This window comes from Pezoporus occidentalis, unplaced genomic scaffold (genome assembly GCF_034315485.1).
Source record: "Pezoporus occidentalis ecotype Australia unplaced genomic scaffold, CSIRO_AGI_Poc_V1 ctg499, whole genome shotgun sequence".
NCBI classification, from domain to species: Eukaryota; Metazoa; Chordata; class Aves; order Psittaciformes; family Psittacidae; genus Pezoporus; species Pezoporus occidentalis.
In genome coordinates, this window is record NW_026915834.1 from 48,118 (window position 1) to 67,997 (window position 19,880).

The 19,880-nt window shown below is 46.9% G+C and overlaps 1 protein-coding gene across 1 annotated transcript in view; it reads right to left on the bottom strand.

Moving 5' to 3' along the window:
- PHF12 (PHD finger protein 12) overlaps positions 1-19,860 on the bottom strand; it is a gene marked incomplete at its 5' end in the record, with an annotated part of 31,694 nt that extends 11,834 nt beyond the window's left edge. Inside the window, 6 exons of the mRNA XM_062636801.1 lie at positions 368-532; positions 1,227-1,359; positions 2,471-2,591; positions 3,147-3,534; positions 5,127-5,199; positions 19,610-19,860. Coding sequence (XP_062492785.1) covers positions 368-532; positions 1,227-1,359; positions 2,471-2,591; positions 3,147-3,534; positions 5,127-5,199; positions 19,610-19,860 — 1,131 coding nt within the window. The remainder of the gene's footprint in view (positions 1-367; positions 533-1,226; positions 1,360-2,470; positions 2,592-3,146; positions 3,535-5,126; positions 5,200-19,609) is intronic.
- Positions 19,861-19,880: the final 20 nt, after the last annotated feature.

The following is a 19,880-nucleotide window of genomic DNA, read 5'->3' on the forward strand; positions in this document are numbered from 1 at the left end:
GGAAACCTGGATGGCATTTTTCAGGTGTTCTGGCAACAAATACTCTTTGAGGTTTAACACAGCAGCCCCAATTCTGACGGCAGGGTCACATTCAGGAGGTTGTGTGTTGCACTTTTTATGCTTGTGCTCGATTTAAAGGCTTAGTTGTAATAGCTGAGCCTTATGGCTGGCAGCAAAACGAGGTTCTTCAATTCCACCCGTAGTGAAAAGTAACTGCTGACTCCCAGACCTCTCACCACCGCCTCCATTCACACCCCACCCTCTTCCTCCTGCCCCGAAGGCTATCCCTGCAGGGCGTGCCAGCTTCCCTTCCAAACTGGAATACACACACAGGGATTTTCACCAACACCTACTTGTTTACACGTACCTTCAAACCTTTCCTCTTTCCTGACTGAAGAACTCTGCGATTCGGAGGATGTTTCTTATGGATTCGGTTTAAGAAATCCACCTTGACCACGTGCTGAGATATGGTGTCCTGGAACCGGTCAAATACTCGGCACCGATTACTCAGGGTCAAGTTCTTCTGGTTGAGCTGGGTGATCAGATAATGCCACAGGAGTTAGGGATCTGCAGGTCACTCTACTGTACCCTAAGACTTTCTTAACGCCTCGTAGTCTAAAGCTGAGCTGATGCCAGTGCTATTTGTTTCCTGCAGCACTAACCATTTCTGTTAAAGGGCACACTGCTGGAGATGAATACAAAAGCATTTAGAGGCCTACTAAGCAGCATCAATGCTCCCAGAAGCAGTCTGTCTGGGCACAAGCCCTTTGTTTCAGCCCCCTGTTTCCTGAGTATTTAAGTCTCAAGCAAACTGCTTTTCCACAAATGAAAACTCCCATTTGGAATGAAAGCTTTTTGGGTTAAGCATGCAAAGAATTACTTCCCCTATTTGTAGCACTGTGCTGCTTTGTATCACAGTTCTGGAAAGCTCATCTAGATCTTAAAGAGTCCAGTCAGAAAACTAGACAAGCTGTCAGTGAGCCGCAGCCCGAGCTGTCAGCATCAGTTACAGGAAGGAGTTTCCCCATCTTTACATTTTATTGCAGACAGCAGCATCATATTCCTTTGGAGAGCACGCTGCTTGCAGCAGGAGCTTTACAGGCGTTACAGGGAGCAATAAGAGCTCAGAAGCTGTTTTACATTTGTTGCACTTTGTCCTTTAAATGGACCTGCCAGCTTAAACTCCAGCATCCGGTTACCATACTGCAATCATAGTCCTTGCTTACCACCACATGTTCTATGTGATTTGGGCACATCCATCTACCCAGAGGCATGGCAGTAAGCGGTGGCTCCAGACAATCCATGTGGAACAGGAGTGGGCAATAATCACACTGAATGAGAGGTGCCACTCTGCAACTCCTGCAAAGACAAAACCGCCTCTTATGTCCCATACAGAATATAAACTGAGCACACAGGAAAGCTTGGCTAACCACTTGAGCTTATCTTTCCCCACCAATTCCCCTACACTACGTTACATGCAACTAAAATTAGGCTTCTGATTTGTAACTTGATCGTTGTGGACCTTCTGCAAGACCCACTGAAGGCAAAAGGACTTGCCCACACACATGAGGGTTTCTCGTTGCAGAACAGGTCCCGTGGCGGGAAGAGATGCTGGTGCTGGAAAGCTGCGAGTACCTCTCAGGTTCACATCAGCAACTTTTCAAGCTGACCTTGTCTGTCAGTTCTGAGTGGCTTTGTTTAGAGCAAAATTCAGAGATCAAAAGGAAATCTCAGGTTTAGGTCACTGCATTTTTTTCCTCAGATGAATCATGTGTGAAGCTGGGACATTTACTTCAACAAGATGTTCTCAGAACAGGCCTCAAACTCCAGAAAGCTACATCTGATTCCCCAGGCTTTAAAGTCTTCACTCTATGACAAAGTCACCAGCTGCTCCCCACAAAAGCCCCCCGAGTCTCCCGCCCACTTCCAGAAACTCACTGACTGGGGTCCTGAAATAAAGCTTTTTGGTTTCACTCACACTTTGCACTGGGAGACAATTGGGTGCCTTTTTTTCTGCAGTTATAAAAACCAGCAAGTGTTTTGCACTGGGTTTCAGATTTACTACTTCAGTACAATATTCCTATTTGCCTTGGGCTTATACCTCTCTCAGCAGATTCCTATTTCCTAAAGGTCACCTCCTCACACATGAGCCATAAACAAATACCTCCGTATTCTACACCATCATCACTTGAGAAAGTAGAAAAATACCCAAGACAAGCTCACGCTCTTCAGGCTACGTTTTAAAGCCTTTTACAGCCACACAAGGCTGCAGGAGCCACACCTACCCTTGCCATGGTTAAACATCTGTTAGTTAGCAAAGATGATTATTCCACCGTTTGTTTAGAGGATTGTAAGCAAGTAATGAAGGAGAATGGGAAAGGGAACAGGTCATCTGTATTTTTCCATCAAGAACTTTGCTCCTGTGAAGGGTGTAGCTACACCAAACAGCCTCCCTGGAAGAGTCGAGTACCTGTTGCATGTGAAGCAGACTTTCACTGGCAAGGGAACCAAACCATTGTGGTCTAACTCATGTTGTGCTTTCTTGACATTCTTTCCTGTGGTTTCTTCCTTTCTCCTCCTCTTACTAGTACCTGAAAGTAGAATTTGACAGGCTTTGGGTTACCCACATAGCGATTTGCTTTCTGATAGATGCACATAATCATCTCGGGCAGAGACAAACAGAAAAGGCAAAGAGAGCTGCCTAAGGCATCCTTATCAACCACTAAATCTAGCCTTAAGTGACACAGACTGTCTTTAAAGGCAGGTGGATTTTATACTTAATCATTTCAGTGATATCCCATACATCAAGTCATTACTTTGTTACTAGATTATCATATCATAAATCAAAATTGAGTATTTTGACAGTTGGAATTTATTTCTTCAGACTGATGATCTAGACCGAAGTGACAACAGCAAGCATCTATCACAAGCACTGATGGAGTGCAGCATGCAGCAGAAGTGTCCCCACAGCTCACATCTGAAAGGCCACCTACTGTTGGAGAGCTGGAGGAGGACCAAGGGTACTTCTGTACCAGCAAGCACCACTGGAGCCACAACTACTAAGGAGTAAGGAGTGGAAAGAGGGAAGATGGCAGCAGGATGCAACTGCAGACACCTTCACCACCACTGGACAAGCCATCGCTCACCTGGAAGTGCTGTGGTGCAGGTCAGTTCATTCGGCAGCTGGAACTGCGTTGGGTTCCTTTCCATGGCAGCAGCAATAAGAAGCTCAAAGGGTCGCTTCAGCTGGGGCTGCCCACAGTCCATTTCTGCAATGGCAGAGTCATCATCCACGTCAATTATGTCCTCATCCACATCATTCTGCTCTGAGTTGGGGGTCTCGGTGCTGGCATTGGATGTGGGAGTGCCAGGCCGGCTTGCTCTCCTTTCCAAGATCCTGGCATGCGCATTAGCCCTGATGCTGCTGCTAGACCTGTCCAACAGGTCTGCGTCACTGGTGGGGGAGGTGGTCCTTTTCCCAGATTTGTCCACCAATCCATTTACCTGCCCCAGCTCTTTCTTCTGCTCTCGCTTCTGCACGACATGAATAGGCAGGCTTATCATGGAGGCCACAAACAAAGCACATCAACCTTGACAAATATGCAATCGAAGACAAACAGCATCTGAAAAGGCTTAAGCCACTTACTACAACTTCCCCCGTGAAGCCTTAACTCTGCAAACCCCATTTGTCTGCAGCTAACAGACAGATGACAAAACAGCTGAAGGGAACCAAGCATGGGGAAGGAAATCAGCACGTCCCTCTCCTTTCAGGACAGCCGTATTTGATCAGGACAACGTTTCACATCATCTAGCCCTAAATACCTGCCAAATCAGGCAACTCTGTTTACTCTGCTAACCCTCACTGAGAAACTCCACAGTGGACTGCTCATTGTCAACGCACCCTATTAACCCTGTCAGTGCATCCAAACCCATGGCAGAACAAGAAGATCAGCTTGAGAATACAAGCACAAGATACAAACAACATGCTGCTATCTCTTGATGACAGGAATCCTGAATGAGGTGGGCAGGGAGAACTGCAGCAGAGGAAAACAATACATTGGGATCACTGCAAGGTCCATTTTGCAGCAGGAGGGGACAACACATGGCCTAGCATGGGCAACTGCGCACTGCTCCAGCATCACCAATGTGGATGAACCAATCTATTTGATCACTAAAATGGTCTGCAAAAGGAGCAAAGTGTGTTAGTAGGCAATTTTTAAAACTGAGAAGTTGGGGACTGGTTTTCTTCCTCCCCCCCCCCCCCCTTTTTACTTATTTTATTATCATACTATCATATTTATCATCATATTTCAATTTGCAACCTTCATTTTAACTGTTAGCAGATGGCTGAACAGCACCCTGGAAACAACAAGGCAATCCACTGAGGAACAAAAGGCTGAATACACAGTTTTCTTCCAATCTGTTTTGGGTGTCACTTCAAGGGAACAGTTGCTAGATAGTTTGGTGCAGTTTCTAAACCCTCTGCTACGCTGCCTTACGTAGGCACAGCAATAAGATGTTTACATTGTGCAAGACGGCTTCCTGGAGAAAGAGCATCAAGGAAAAAAGACAAGCCACAGTCTTGCTCAATCACCTCCTTCCCGTCCTGTTCAACAGCCCAGGAAATCATAACTCACTGTGATTTCACCCTCTGCTGATGTGCAACTGCTGCAAAGTCACACTTCAAGACAACCCCCCACACATTAACCAGAATCACAGCCCTGGTGCCAAAGCTGCATTAATGTGACTCCTGTTTCACCTGCAGACAGCTCACCTCCCCAACCATGGGAGCCATTCCCATTTCCTCTGTGCCTCAGCTCTCCCTCCTTTCCAGAAGTGTGTGGGGAAGGAAAACAATTTAAAAGGCACAGCCTGGCAAGAACATGTCAGGCACTTCAGGTCTGGTTCCTAGTCTGAGGTTAAAAATACCAGCAGGGTCTCATCAAGACCCTTTAGTTTTCTTTAAGCTTCCTCCTAACACAGCCTTTTGCAACTGCAAGCACAAAGAGCAACCCTGGTGGTGCATATGTACATATTAAGAGGAGAGGAAGCTGTAAAACACTGGGTTCACATTTTGAATAGACAGGGTTAAGGGCAGGGATCATGGCTGGGAGGAGAGGCTTTACCTTGCGGCGTACAGTGCAGCGGTGACACATCCATTCCCCCGGAGGCAGCATTTCCTCACTGAGCGGAGGGTTGCTACAAGAGAAGCACAAAGCAATGCTTTATTGTTATTTCTGAAGGCTTCTCTTCATGGGCACCAGCCCGAGTCAGGGTAGCTCTGCAGGTTCTGTTCCCGACAGATGCTCCCTGGTTTTGTCCCCGCATACATCCACTTCGGAGGACACCTCTAAGCAGCCTCCCACGACACCCATCTCATCTCCACAGTTTCAGAAGACAGCCTTAGAACTGAATAGCAAAGATAAAAAGATTCGCTTGTGTGCAACACATACACCTCCATCCTAAAACCACTGCCTCCTGAAATAACTTGATTACTCCACGTAAGACTACACAGATTCCCATGCAGCAAGCACAGTCATGTATCCAGGCATTTGCATCCCCTGGATTTGCAGTATGAGTCCAACAGAACAAGCTGCCATGAAGTCTACCCACTGCTTCCCATGTACTCCATCCATGGGGATGCTTACTTAATGGTGGAAACCACTTTCTATCTTAAGGCAACCCAAATACTCTTAAAGGTGTCACCATATACAGCTTGCCTTGGCTATGAAGCACAAGATACATCCTACTCATATGGACTTGTACTTACTATAAAAGCTGTATCACAGCAAAATGACATTCTCATTTGGATGCTAGAAATAAACCAAAGCAACTTACATGAAGGAGTAAGGAGGATTATTTCGAGAAACACTTCTCCTCAGTTAGAAGCAGAGCAGCATATGTTAGATGATACTTTCCTTACAGATCCTACTACTAGCCCAAGAACTTTCCAACACCTCTTTATCATTAAGATTTGTTATTTCAGCAAAGTGCTGACTGTTGCAGAAGAAGTGTACATGCTGTCAGAAAAACAGGCACTTACCATGCAGTGGGGCTTAAGATAATACTTTTAAAAGTCTGCCTACTGATGCAGAATGATGACAGCTGCATAGCAAGAGTGCTCCCTTGTGCTCAACACTCAACAGAGAGATGCGCTATCACAGGACCTAGAAGCTCCATTTCCCACTGACTGGGACATCATAGAATCATGGAATAGTTTGGATTGAAAGGGATCTTAAAGCTCCTCCAGTTCCAACCCCTGCCACAGGCAGGGACACCTTCCACTAGAGCAGTTTGATCCAAGCCCTTGTGTCCAACCTGGCCTTGAGCACTGCCAGGGATGGGGCAGCCACAGCTTCTCTGGGCACCCTCTGCCAGCGCCTCAGCACCCTCACAGGGAAGAACTTTGCCTAAGAGCTCATCTCAGTCTCCCCTCTGGCAGGTTAAAGCCATTCCCCTTGGCCTGTCCCTACGGGCCCTTGTCCAAAGGCCCTCTCCAGGTTTCCTGGAGCCCCTTTAGGCACTGGAAGCTGCTCTAAGGCCTCCCTGGAGCCTTCTGCTCTCAGGCTGAACAACCCCATCTCTCTTACAAGCTTACAAGACCAGCCCAAGAAGCCACATGAGCGTGGGGAGGCAGACTGTGGTTCACTTCAGGAGTCTCTATACTGTTTATTTCACCTACAGACAGTTATCAAGCCAAACCCAAGTTAAGCTTTAAGAAGTCTCCAGCACCAACAAGCCAGCGACGATAAGACACGTATTTGTTGGCCGGTAAGAGCTGTGCTCTGCAGCAAAGGGAGAGGCTGCCTTCCTCGAGAATCTTGCTCCTAGCACAGGGAAATGGCTCAGGATCGCAGCCCAGGCTCCCAAGCTTGAGCTGTAAAAACAAACACGCTTCCTTTGTTTAAACAGAGTCCCGGCGAGCCTTGCCCTGAGCGCACCAGTGTGCCAGCAGCAAACCTCCGCAGGTACCGCAGCCACCCAGGGTCACACTCGGCCTTGCCTGGAAGACTGAAGGAAGACAGCAGCAAGAACCAAACTGGCAACAACCTCAGCGTTTCTGGTGTCAGGCTCCGGGGAATTCAGTAGAGCCAACACATCTGGCAGCCATTTTGAGGAGGAGAGCAGGCTTTCGGAGGCCTCCGTGTTCCAGGCGCTCCAGAAGCGCAGCGCTCCGCGTATACGCGCAAGCATACCTGCAGCTTATGTTTCTCATTTCCTGGAGGACTTGGATGAACGAGAGATCAGGCTCTAGATGCGAGCACCAAAACCTCGACTACCGGCTGCTTTACATGAAGCCTCAAACATTTGGCTGAAGCACTGAGCCCCAAACCGATAGAAGCAGGGAAAGGGGGCGGAAGGAGGAGAGGAACAAATGACCCCCGCGTGCTTGCTGTGGTGCAAATCCATTCTGAGTCCTAAGGTGGATCCTGCAACAACAACTGCTAGAAACGGAGCTCTCAGATCTGCAGCTACAGCGAGCAGGGATTCATCAGGCTCATTCCCCCCCCTCCCAACACCTCAGGGGGAAAAGAACCCACAGTATTTGATTTGTTCATAGGGAATTCATCCCTCTGAAGGCACCGACGAGCGTGCCTGAACCGCTGGAAACACGTCTGCCCCATTCCAAGCAGCGTGCCAGGGATCTGCATGCTGCCAGATGCCTCCTGGTTATTTGTTTTAACTGTTACCTCAACCTGACGCCTCTTACAATGAAACAATTAATGCCACAGTGAATCCTGAGAGGTGCCGAGGAGAGTTTGAATGCTTTTCTTCCTCAGTGTGTATGTTATTGTCCCATTTGTTATGCTGAACTATCTGCTCAACAACCATGAGATCCTACATGCACAGTACTCTTAAATGACAGCTTGGAGAAGTGTTTTAATGAATGCTGCTACCCAAAGGCTTGTGGAAGGAGGGGGAAAGATTAGTTGCAGACCAGCAGCGAGGTTTTAGCTCTCAGAGTAGCCTCCTGAGTTTTTTTTGCTTGCTGTCAGGGCCTAGCTGCTATAGCAAGTGTATTAAAAGACTGATTCTGCTTCTCCTGGTTAATGAACTGTTCATCAAGGCAGCCTGCTGCACTAACAAAGACTGATGAACACTGCTCCTGCACCACTGGCCCCTCTGTGAGCATAGAGCGTTTCCTGGGTCCTAGCGTAAAGCCAGGGAAGCGCTAAGGAATGCTGTTTTAATTGAGTAGTTATGACCACATCTGTCAACCTTTTACTGTAAGCATAAGAGAAACTGATTTTTAAGTCTGAACAAGATACTTGATCTTCATAATCACAGCAAGAATTAACATTCTGGCAGGAGCACCATGGCCCTTTTTTCCTTATCTTTCTTAGGTTCATTAGCACGCAGATCTCCAGTCCCTAGTGCTGGCTGCCAACAGGACCTGCAATTGTACAGCACCAACTTTATCTTCACTTACAACACATCTCCTTCCAACTACACACCAACGAGTTGCACTGTTCTGATCCACCGAGCCTTTGTTTCAGAGTTTCCCCTTTTGTCATCACAGAAGAGAGCAGTGACCAGCACTGTTTTACCTGGAAGGTTTGGTGTGCCCCAAATCAAACACGCTTCTGAATTGAAGATAAAGACAGCGCTGAAAAACTGGGGCTGGCTTTCAAAGTTAGGATCTATACAAACACCTGGAAGACCAACTCATACAAAGCCTCTGAAAATCAAAGGAGATATTTATCACTGCCTATTCAAAAGCCACTACACGGATAGGAAGTCATTTCCCATATGATGAGCCTCATGGCTCTTTTCTAAAGAAAAGCCATCTCCATGAAATTCAAACTAGATTTGTGTTGTCAGGATTTGCTCTTCCATGGTCAGAACATCATGCAAGGCCTCCCTTAAATAAAGTTTAAATGGCTATGAAGAAATAAAGAAATCTTCAAGAGTTACCCACACATTAGGAGTTTTTATCAAGCAAACAATAGCAAGAAGCCACTTAGCTTTTCAATTTCACACCCCGGAGCTCTCATACATCAGATGCCTGTTGCAGTCTGAATCCCGTAATTACTCTTCACTTTGCTGACCTCAATAAATAAGTAAACAAACACTCCAAGGAATGGCACCTTCTTCACTATGAACTGGGCCACAGCTCTCAAAGGAACCAGTTGGAAGCAAACCTGAAGTTATTTACACACGGCATTCCTGGTGGCCATCTTGCGTCAAAGGCACGTTGACACTGCTGAGAACACGCTCCGGACCCACCAGGATACAGCCAGCTATCAGGCTGGGATCGTGGTGGCAGGAAAACAAACCAGTGTCTGGGGAGGCTTTCTTGAATAGCTTGTCTCTGATGTCAGTTGTTTTCAACATCTGACTTAAGGTTTTCTTTTCTGTGCAGAGGAAGATAGCAACTCCACAAAAAATTGTAGGCAAGAACATTTAATCTTCTAAATAACTCAGTGACAGGCTTATAATGAAGGATGCTGGTTATGTTTGCCAGTTAAAGGAAGAAAGCTTTCGGCTCTTCTATTGGACTCCTATTTATCCCAGTGATGGATAGAGCTACAGCTGTTCTACCAGCTTCATAAAGAACAAGGCTTCCCGGCTTCCAACAGCAGCGCCTCAATGCCAGCCGCAACTAAAACAAACCAGGAAACCAACCTCACTGTCAGGGCATTACAAACACCCCATTGAGAAACACAGAAAGTCACAGCACTTACAGATTCAGGGCTTTGAAACAGTTTTACTGGTTCCAAGTTACACACTTCTGCTCACAGCTGCTCCAAAACAGGAGGAGGATGCCCAGAGCCTCTACCTTAGAGGTAACAAAAGCACATGAAAGAAGCTATCAGCTGTTCCAAGTTTCTCCCCACTGCAACTCTCTTACCTTCCTATTGCAATTCTTGGACCAATGGGAAGTTTACTGTTTTCTGAAGACAGAAGTCAAGATTCCAAGAGGGTTATTAGGAATAGTGTCAGCTCTCTCCCCTGTTCCAGTTTCAGGATTATTCTTCAGCACAAACTACTCAGTGAAGGTCTCCAAGTTCTGCTCATTGTCGTGGATAAAGTCCCAATGCTCAGGAGTACAAGAAATGCCCCATCCCTGGCGGTGCTCAAGGCCAGGTTGGATGGGGCTTGGAGCAAGCTGCTCTAGTGGAAGGTGTCCCTGCCTGTGTCAGGGGTTGGAACTGGATGAGCTTTAAGTTCCCTTCAATCCAAACTATTCTATAGTTTTATGAGAAACAGTCGCCCTGATAATGCTGAACATTTCTCAAGCACCAATGCAGACACCACCAAACCTTACATAAACCAGACATAATCTTTGCTCTTTATAGACCTGCAAGCATGACCTAATCACATCAACTCTTACCGAGTTTCAGGAACTTTCTGGTCTCAACTAGGCTTGCCTATGAAGTTATACCTACTTGAAGCCAGTAGTGCAATCCGCACTACCTACAGACCATCAGCCACTAGACTTTTATCTGTGGTGCATCTGCTCCTGAGGGAACTAGTGAAAAACACTTTGATAGCAGCCAGCATAACTTTGTTCACATTGAAGTGAAAGCCCCGAGAATGCATAGAAAAAGTTCTAAACTAGTAACATCCAGCAAGGAGACCTGGACAGATCAGTACAGGGTTATTTTGGCTGCCACTATGCAAGGAAGGGAGCTGAAGTGGCCATTTCACAGGTCACCAACTATCCCATCAGCTGGAACACTGCATCTGCTTAGCATGCATCTTTCCAGCAGCATGGCCAGAGTTGGAAATAAGGGTTCAGCAACAGACAGAGAACAGAAGGATGATTAAAACACCATTTTATGGCCAGACAGTGAGAAACAAGATGCACACAAGGACAAATTAGACTAACATAATCTGTCCATGTGCCAGTACAAGAGTGGAGGAAGACTGCAAGTTAAGAGTCTAAGAAGTAACACTGACAGGTATGCTAAATCCCAACTACTGTGTGCTTATCTCTGCCTTCTAAACCAGCCAGTGTTCACCACTGCAAGGGCAGAACATCATTCAAGCCTCTGGCAGCAGTAAGAACCACAAACCAAAGCACTGGGGTATTGTGAATTTGAGTACTTTGAAGCCAGTGAAGTTATTTACTTGTACCCATCCTCAAACTGCTACTGCTAGTCCCATCCTGAAAAGGGAAAGCCAAGTACAACATCATGGATGCATGTGTCATCCACCTTACCTCACTTCCCTTCCTACCGTCATCAGAGTCCTCCCCATGCACAGCCAGTCCCAAGGAATCAAGAAAGTTCCCTCACATGGGATGAAGCAGAACATTTCTGTCTCAAGCTTGACAAGCAGGAGAGTCCAATACACTGGATAAGCTGCATGTACACATGTGATCACCTGATGTAATTAGTGACTTCTATTTATGGAGAGAACCTGGCCCACAGAGACCATTCCACAGACAACCCTCATTAGAAGCTGACAAAAAATAGTGGGTTTTAAGATATTAAACTTCCATGAAGGTCTAAAACCCACCAAGTGTACGTCTAGATAAATAAATGTGCTTTAAAAACTGTATAATACCACCTGAGGCTTCCTGATCTGGTTTTTCAGTAAGTCTGGTTGGTTATCAACTCTGATACTGGTTAAAAACTCTGATATTTGGGACATATCTGCTAGGGAACCATGCAGCTTTGTATTTCTAATCAGAAATCATGGAATTCAACAGGAAGACGTGTTGACATTGGAAAATTTGGGTCAGATGCAGAAATTCAAGCGTTCTGCACATCCTGACTCCTGTTTCTTTTCCATGCATCACTCATGCCTTCCCTGCAGACAATAGCAACAATAGCCTGAATTCAGTGTCCAGGTTCATTGTTAAGTGTTCAGATCTTTCCAGCACCATCTTCTTAACAGATTAGAAGTCATCTTCACAAAGCAGGATGACACACAGGGCAGCACCAGGAAAAAGAAAGGTCTGAGGAACAACACAGCTCGAGTGAGAATCACTTCATCCAATTTCGCCTTTAAAGAACAATAAATGAAGAGACATCTCTGGTGGGGGAAGAAAAAAAATAATCAAAACACAGGTCTGAGAGGTTTCAGAGGAGAGACCACATTCAGCCCCAGCCATCCCGAATGCGTTCAAAGCAGACAGGGGTGAAAGGACAGAAGCAATAAGGTGGAAAAAAGGAAAGCAGCACATCAGAAGAGGATGAAGGACAGACCCATAAAAGCAAAAGGATGAATCTGTCTTCACACAGACACAAGTGAAGTGTAATTCTGACATCTCCAGGTAGACGAGGCTTTCCCATGAACACAGGGGAAGAGATGGGAAAGAGCAGCGATAGAAAAATCCACCAAAAGGAGGGCACACATTCTTCTCTGCTTTTTCCAGATCACCTTCATATCCTGCTCCTGTTGCTATTCTAGATGGAGATCACTGGGAAGTTCACATGCTGTTTGCCCAGAGTCAGAGGCTGTCCAGGCAGGTGTTTCACACCAATCACTAGTGCACGCCAGAAATTCAGCATGGGGTTTGCAGCCTCCTAAATTGCATCCTCAGGCCACTGCTTTCTGCAGGCTTCAAAGTGGGTAATCTCCAGCTCCATCTAGTTTACTTCAAGTGACTCGTGCAGAGCAGACGTCAGCAGAAATAGGTTAGAGCTGGGTTCAGGCACCACGCTTCCCTCAGCTGGCCGAGATGCTCTTTGCCTTTTGTACTCATGATCAGACACACCGACTGGAAGAATGACTTATAGATTCTTTTCCCTTCATTTTTGGCCTTAAGAAGCATTTACTCCATAGCCTAAAAAGGTATGTAATGGCATTACACCTGACATCTGTCAACCCCTTTGTTAAAGGGAAGGTACAACGCCATTTTTACTCGGCTTACAGCTACTGGATACCACAGCATTCCTTTGAGGAAGCTGGGCAGATATCCTGAGAGCAGTGGAGTCGGACGCAGCATAAACTGACTACAAAAAGGAGAAAAAGCCAGTTGTGACATTCTGACCATGCCACAGAAATCACAAGTTTAGCCAGTAACCTGACGTGACAAGATGCTTTTTGCTTACATTCCCTTCTTTTAAACCCACTACTTCATTTCCCTACAACAAATCCATACTATAACCTCAGATACATTAGCATTCTCACAACTCCTAGCGTACTTCCGGACTGGTTAAACACAGGTACATCCTCCTCACATGTGGTTTATATTGCAACAGGCAGCACACCCTGACCATACAGACTTTGTAACACTTGCTCTCAGGAAGATAGAACCTCCTTCCTGCTCTGGAAGCTCTCTTTCTTCTTGGCAGGTTCCTGCTATTTGCTACTGACTCAAGGATTAATAAGGGCTCCGGAGCACAGGAAAAACTCAAGAACCCAACACCTACCAGTGAGTCAGTCCAGCAACAAAACCAGCTTAACATCCATCCACTTGTGTGGGTCAATAAACAGAATTGATGTTAGTGCCTTTATTATGCAGAAAGGCTGTTTCAGTATTGATGCTACAACTGAAATCCTGAATTGACTCTGTTCTATACAAGGAACCAGCCAGAAGCCTTGCCCTCCATGCAGTGTGTTCTTCACACCACCACAACAGCACCTACAAGCCAAGTCAAAAAGGTGAGTTTCAGGAAGAAAAAGCAGCATATTTGGTCCTGTCTCTTACCAAAAATACACAGCTCTGTTCCTGACAACACTGTGGGGGCTCTCCCCACTCGAGATGTCCTTCACACCCTCTGTAAGAGAAGCACAGCCTGATGCTAGACATGCTCATCATTACCACTTCCCATTTACTACCCCCGCCTAAAGCAACGCTGAGGAATGTAAAGAGAGGGGAGAATTATGAGTATTACATGATTTTGTGTACTAAACACAGTCCTCCCATTCCCAAGATCCACAGCCAGGTGTACAATCTTAACAGCTTGTCCGTGATAAAAGACATGAGGCAAGCTAAATAAGGTGAATATATTTACAAGATAGTGCTAAGATCTCCATAACAAACAGTCATTAGCAGATTAGTATTATGAATCTAATCCAATTAAGAATTTCCTTTGCAAATGCCTGGAGGAGCTGGAATTCCTCTGGGAAGACCTTTCCATGAGTCACGCCTGCAGGTCTGACATACCAGGAAAGACCAGCTCTGAAGCAGCATGAACAAAGGCCTGAACCCCACCTCGAAGCCACTGCAATCTACTGAACTTCAGGAGTCCACAAAAGAAAGAGTCCTCAGTCCCACAAGTCCCAGTCAACAAAACTGGCACTTTCCCAAGCAAAGGGACAAAACAGCAGAGAACTTTCCTTATTAACAGTCTCATACCGTGCCCTTTAAACAGCTCCAGTTCATTATGGACGTTTCACATAATGCTAGTCCATACAGCAGCCATGCCTGAAGACAAAGTGTTAAGTTAAGCAGCTAAACATCCCTTCTTGACTGTGTCAGAACCCTAATGCTTTGCTCCTACCACTTTATGCTGATAGTGAGAGCAGCAGCTGTGATCCACAGCTTGATCTGAATGCCCAAACTCTTGCCCATGCTGCAAAATTTGCTCACTCTCAGTTTAACACGAGCACACACAGGTGAGAATCGTGGTTTGTAAGCCCCCAAGTCAGATTAATTCATCAGATTCTTACTGTGAATGGTTTTGGGGTGCCCTCAGCTTAAATTGGTAGATTTGGGCTGACCTTATCTGCCTTTGCATGGAGAGATTTAGGACAAAACAAGGAGAGGGAAAGATCTCATTGGTACAACTTTGCTCAACAGAACTGCCAAGACTGATCATGTTACCACATCTGCAGGCACATGCGCAGTGACCCTCCACAGTTAGGAACCAAGCCAGTGCCACTGCTTCCTCCTGGTTTAGGATTGAGACCAGGCTGGTCCCAATGCTACCAAATATCAGAACCAAAGACACATAAAGCCCAAACTTCAGAGGGGGGGAGGTGTTAAAAAGTACATACTTAAAACTACTGTTTTAACAAACTATCAGTAAAGGTGGATACATTTAAATTAATGTTTGGAACAGAAGAGCTTACCCTGATCTTCAAAATGCACTCACATAAACATTCAAGTAGGTGTTTTGCCAGTTATTTAATGTAAAAACTACCCAGAAAGCCTCAAAATACAAACTTTCTGCAGTTAAACCACAAGCTTTTGAAGCTGTCAGAAGTGCCAGCAACACAATGAATTCAATGTACAGAAACCTGCTCCTCCATAGTTCACTATGAGAGATGAAGCTAACCTCTCCAGCAGCATTTCTGGCCATCCTGCCACTCCTTGCAGCAGCAGATGCTTCAGACCATTCAAAGCTTCACCTGAAACTCTGGAGGCAGCCAAAGATGCCCATTAGAGGAAGGATTAGCTAACACAATAGACAGGCTAAAGTTTCCCTCCCCTCTCAGAGAACAGATATTTCTGTAAAAAAACCCAAATCCAGACCAAATGCCAAGATAAAAGCAGGACACTTCAGACCTGAGTAAAGGGGGGAAGAGTTATAGATGTCCTACCTAACACAACTTTTTTCCACTCTTTGTGCAAAGCACTTACCCACTCTGACTCATAGAAAATATGGCTAGTTTAAGCTTCACTCCTTCTCTTTGCAGCTCTGTTACTCCAGTTCTTCGACAACTTTGGCAAAGACTGCCAAATTGAAGGAGAAATGGAGCCAAAGGCTCCAAATATAAACATGGAGAGGGAAGTGTTGATGGAGCTAGCAGGCCCTAGTATGGGTGCAGCGTACCTCTCCCAGCAGCTAAGGAAAGTGGTTTTGCTGGGCAGTGCCATCAAACTGGTACTGTCTGTTTAGGGTAGGGGGCAGCTTTAGGTACCTCAGGTCACTTTGCCGTGCTAGCAGTGCCTCACAGCCAGCAGCAGGGATTTGTAAGAGGGATGTGAAGAGCAGCATTCAGTGAGGTTGGTCATTCTGGGCTCCTCCAACCAGAAACTTGGGCAGTTAGACTTAAAAAACAGGGATGAAAAAAAACCCCAACACAAAACTGTTCTGTGTTAGTTCTCCCTCCTGTTGTCACTCCCCTCCCCCTGCTTGTTAACTAAACTTTTCCTCTCCCAGGGATCTTTTTAATCCTTCAGCGAAGCTGTAATGAATTTGCAACATCAGGCACTCTGCAAACAGGCTTCAACGTGAATCGAGTTTACCACGAGCTCCAGAAAACACAGGGAATTCTAACAATCACATAGCCAGAAGGAGGATATAAAAGGGGAAGAATAGAATAGCACTGGAAAATTGGGTTTCAATCATGTAAAGAAGGAGCGTACACCATTCCCAGGGGCCTGGGTTAAGGCAGAACATCAGAATGGAAATGCAGGCTGCACCATTACCCAAAGCAGCGGATTATGGGCAAACAGCATAACCAAAAGCAGACTTAAGAGCTAAAAAGCCTTCGCTCTGTTTCAAGAATTACTAAGGACTGAAAAAAACCCAGCCCTCTCTGTAAATTCAAACCTGAAGACAGTCACCTGACCACAATATTAATCCAAGTATGTTGAAATTAAGTGTCTGGAAGGGATTTTACGCTTTCCTGTATCCCTTCCACCAAGGCACTTTATCTGCAGCCTGGCTGGTGATCCTCCTGCTCCGTGGGCTCTCACAGTACCTGCAGGAGTTTTATGCCGAGCAAGAGGTTCTGAAATGGAGTTGCGAGAAGAGCTGACACACTGACAGATGAATGAGGAAGCCACTTGCACAGTGCATCAACAGAACTTGTTATTTGCCATCAGAGATGTGCAATACTATCAGGCTCGGAAAGTTTGGGGGATTTTGGCTGAGTGCCTTCTGTTTCCTGCAGAAGGCAACAGGTTCAGGCCCCAAACTGAAGTTAAAGCAAAGTGCTGAAGTTTGAGCACCACACACTCACCTAATGAAGCCAACTTGCTCACTATAGGTTCAAGCAACACGACAGAGAAGACTTCTCGACACAGGAAGACACAAAACTAGTTTATGGGCTACTGAGCTGGGTTAACTCCTGGGTTTGTCTCCAGTCGCCTGCATGACATGGGCTGATCACACCCTTGTCATTCATTGTCTTTGATAGTATGGTCTCTCTACACAGCTTTAATCAACTGATTACAAACCCCAGACCAATTAAGAGCTGCTCTTCTTAATTTCTCTTTAATTTTTCTATGCTGATAATAAATGCAACCTGGTGCTAAAGATTGCAATAAATATTTAAAGAACAGGTAAGCTGTCGACACTATTCAGCTACTATGCCCCAGCAGAGCATTTAAACCGCTATTCAAATGACTTCAAACAAGCATTGCATTACAGCTGCTACTCTTCAAATACAAAAACAAAAGGAAGCAGAAAGGAAGTTACAACTGCTGCCTTTATGCCTAGGTTTATAGCCAGAGCAGAAGCTTACTGCAAGGAAGATGCAGGTGGTAAAGGGAAGAAAACAGGAAAACAAAACCTGAGCATCCCTTCTAGACAACCTGGTTCACGGGAAGACCCTGGCCAAGCCATGGACAGGCTTCCACGAGGAGGGAGGCAGAACCAGACCCAAGCCAGAGAGCTTTAGGTGAAGCCTATCTCCTGTGCCACTCCAAACCATGCCACATCCCACAGCAGAGTCTGTGCCATTGTCAAAAGGATACCCCAGGAAAGGCAACAACTGAAGTGAGAAAGCGTCATCACAACTGCTCCTTCCATTTCTGTTTCAAAAGGTGACCACCTAGCCAAAAATATGTATCTTTAAAGCAATTATAATGTAACTAACTCAAGTACAGCCAAAGCTTTACCGATACCCGATTTACACAACTGCTTCCCACTCACCAACTACAAGAAACTTGCCATATTAAGCCATGAAACTCAGCCAGATTTAGCCATGCACAAAGCGGTCTCATTTACAGTTAGACTTAACCAAGACTCAAGAGTCAACCAGGAAGCCCTACAGCATTAGTCACAGATCTTCCACCTCAAAATGTGAAGCTTTAACCATTGCTCTAGCCTCGCTAAGAGAAAGCTCAGGATGCACTCGGCAGCATCTGAAAGCAAACACTGAGTTTTTAAGCACCTATGCCACAGAGAAGTTAAAAACCCACCCCCAAAGAACTTAAATTAAAGCCCATCAAGAACGCTGGACAAAAATAATTAAACAATTAGTGTCCTCCTAGTAAATGTTAGAGGATCTGCACTACCACCAGTAGCACTTCCTGAGGGTAGGAGGGGATGATGTCATGGCTGCATGCTACAGCATTGTCGGGTTCGCCTGGCTACACGCTGCTAACGGGACACTCCCTACAGAACTGTGACCACACACTCGGTTTTCCTGGTATCAGCAATCAGTTTAATAAGTGTTCAGAGACCTGCAATTAGCATAGAAACGCAGTGCAACCACCAAGTAAAAAAGGGGGAGAGAAAAAAAAAGCAGACAGCCAGCTGTAACAGGGTGGCAAACAAAGCTCCAAAGCATGAAAGAGAGAAAGGAATGTGGTTAAAAAATCTCCCCTAAGGAAGAATACTCTCTACGCCCGAGCTCCAGCTGTTTGACTTGCCCCGCTCCCTCCTCCACTCCATTATCCATTCTGGCTGTGCTAATTTAACACAAACCGCCTGCGTCAACTGTTGAAGGGGAGATTCGGGTAAGGCAGCCTGGGATGCATCCAGAAAAAGGGGAAAAACTTTGGGATGGAAAGTTGAGGTGCTTTTTGGAGCGGGTCGCTTTGTGCCAAGAGCTCAGGAAGCTGCAAGGGAAGGCAGCAAGAGTCCTTCCCCACTGCAGCCTGCACCGACCAGAGCTTCACCACCGCCTCCACATGCACCTCGGCTCCCACACTGCACCCAGATTTGCATGCAGGGAGATCTGCCTTCACCCACAAAGCCACCCAACGCCCTGCGAGAGGATCCCTATGCCCCCCAGTCCACAGCAGACACTGCCAGAGCAGGTCTGGAGTGAGGAGGAAGAGGGGAAAAAAAGGAGGGAAAGGAATAAACCCGGCCAATCTTAAAGCCTGGAGGGCCAGATTGTCCACAGGGAAGGTGCTTTCACGTTGGAGGGAGCACTGCGAGGGTTTGGAAGTCACAAATGCAGCCAAAATGGCGCTGAGAATAAAAATATAATTTAAAGGAAGGTCGCCATATTGTAAACAGTGAGGCAGGGAGACACAGAGACAGCAACCTCCATTATTCCCAGCAGCTGCAGCAGCACGGAAGCGCTGGGAATGTCAGGCCTGGTGCGGAGACGCCACCGCCGCTTCCTTCCCTCCCTCGGGCCACAGCGCTCCGGAGGGTCCCCCCCGCCCCAAGCAAAGCACCCTCGGAGAGGGGTGAGGAGGGGAAGTTCCCCGCTGGGGAGGGTGGAGGAAGGCCGGGCAGGGGCAGCAGCAGCAGCAGCGCGGGCAGGCCGCGCAGCCAGGGCCTCGCTCCTCCTCCAGGCCTCTCGGCCGCTGCTCAGCACATAAAGAAAGGAGGGTGGCGGACCCCCACCCGCAGGGAGGGCAGCCACAACGCTCTGCACCCCGGCTGCCGTGGATTAACCACGGAGAAGGGGATGGACATGGTGGGGGGGGGGCTGCAGGTTTGCACCTCCTTTTTGTTCCTGTCGTGCACCCCCCTTTTCCCAGCGCAAAGCTAACGGGGAGCAGGAGCTGCTGGAGGGAAGGTGCTGCCTGGGCCGGGATGGCTGGATCCGGAGGGAGGACAGCGCCGAGCCTTACCAGCACTGGAGGTGGAAAGCGGCGGGGCAGTGATCGCAGCACAGCAGATCCCCTCCTTCCTTGCAGCTATCGCAGCTATCGTGGTTAGTGGCCCTGCCACTTCGCCTGGGCTCCTTCTCGGGCCTCCTGCTCTTCTTTTCCCCATCTTCGCTCTTGGGGGGAGCCAGGAGGGCCTGGATTTGCTGCACGGACAGACACACAGACAGCGCCTCTGAGGGGCTGGCACCGACCCTGACCCCAAGCGCCCTTCTCCCGCCTCACCGACGAGGGG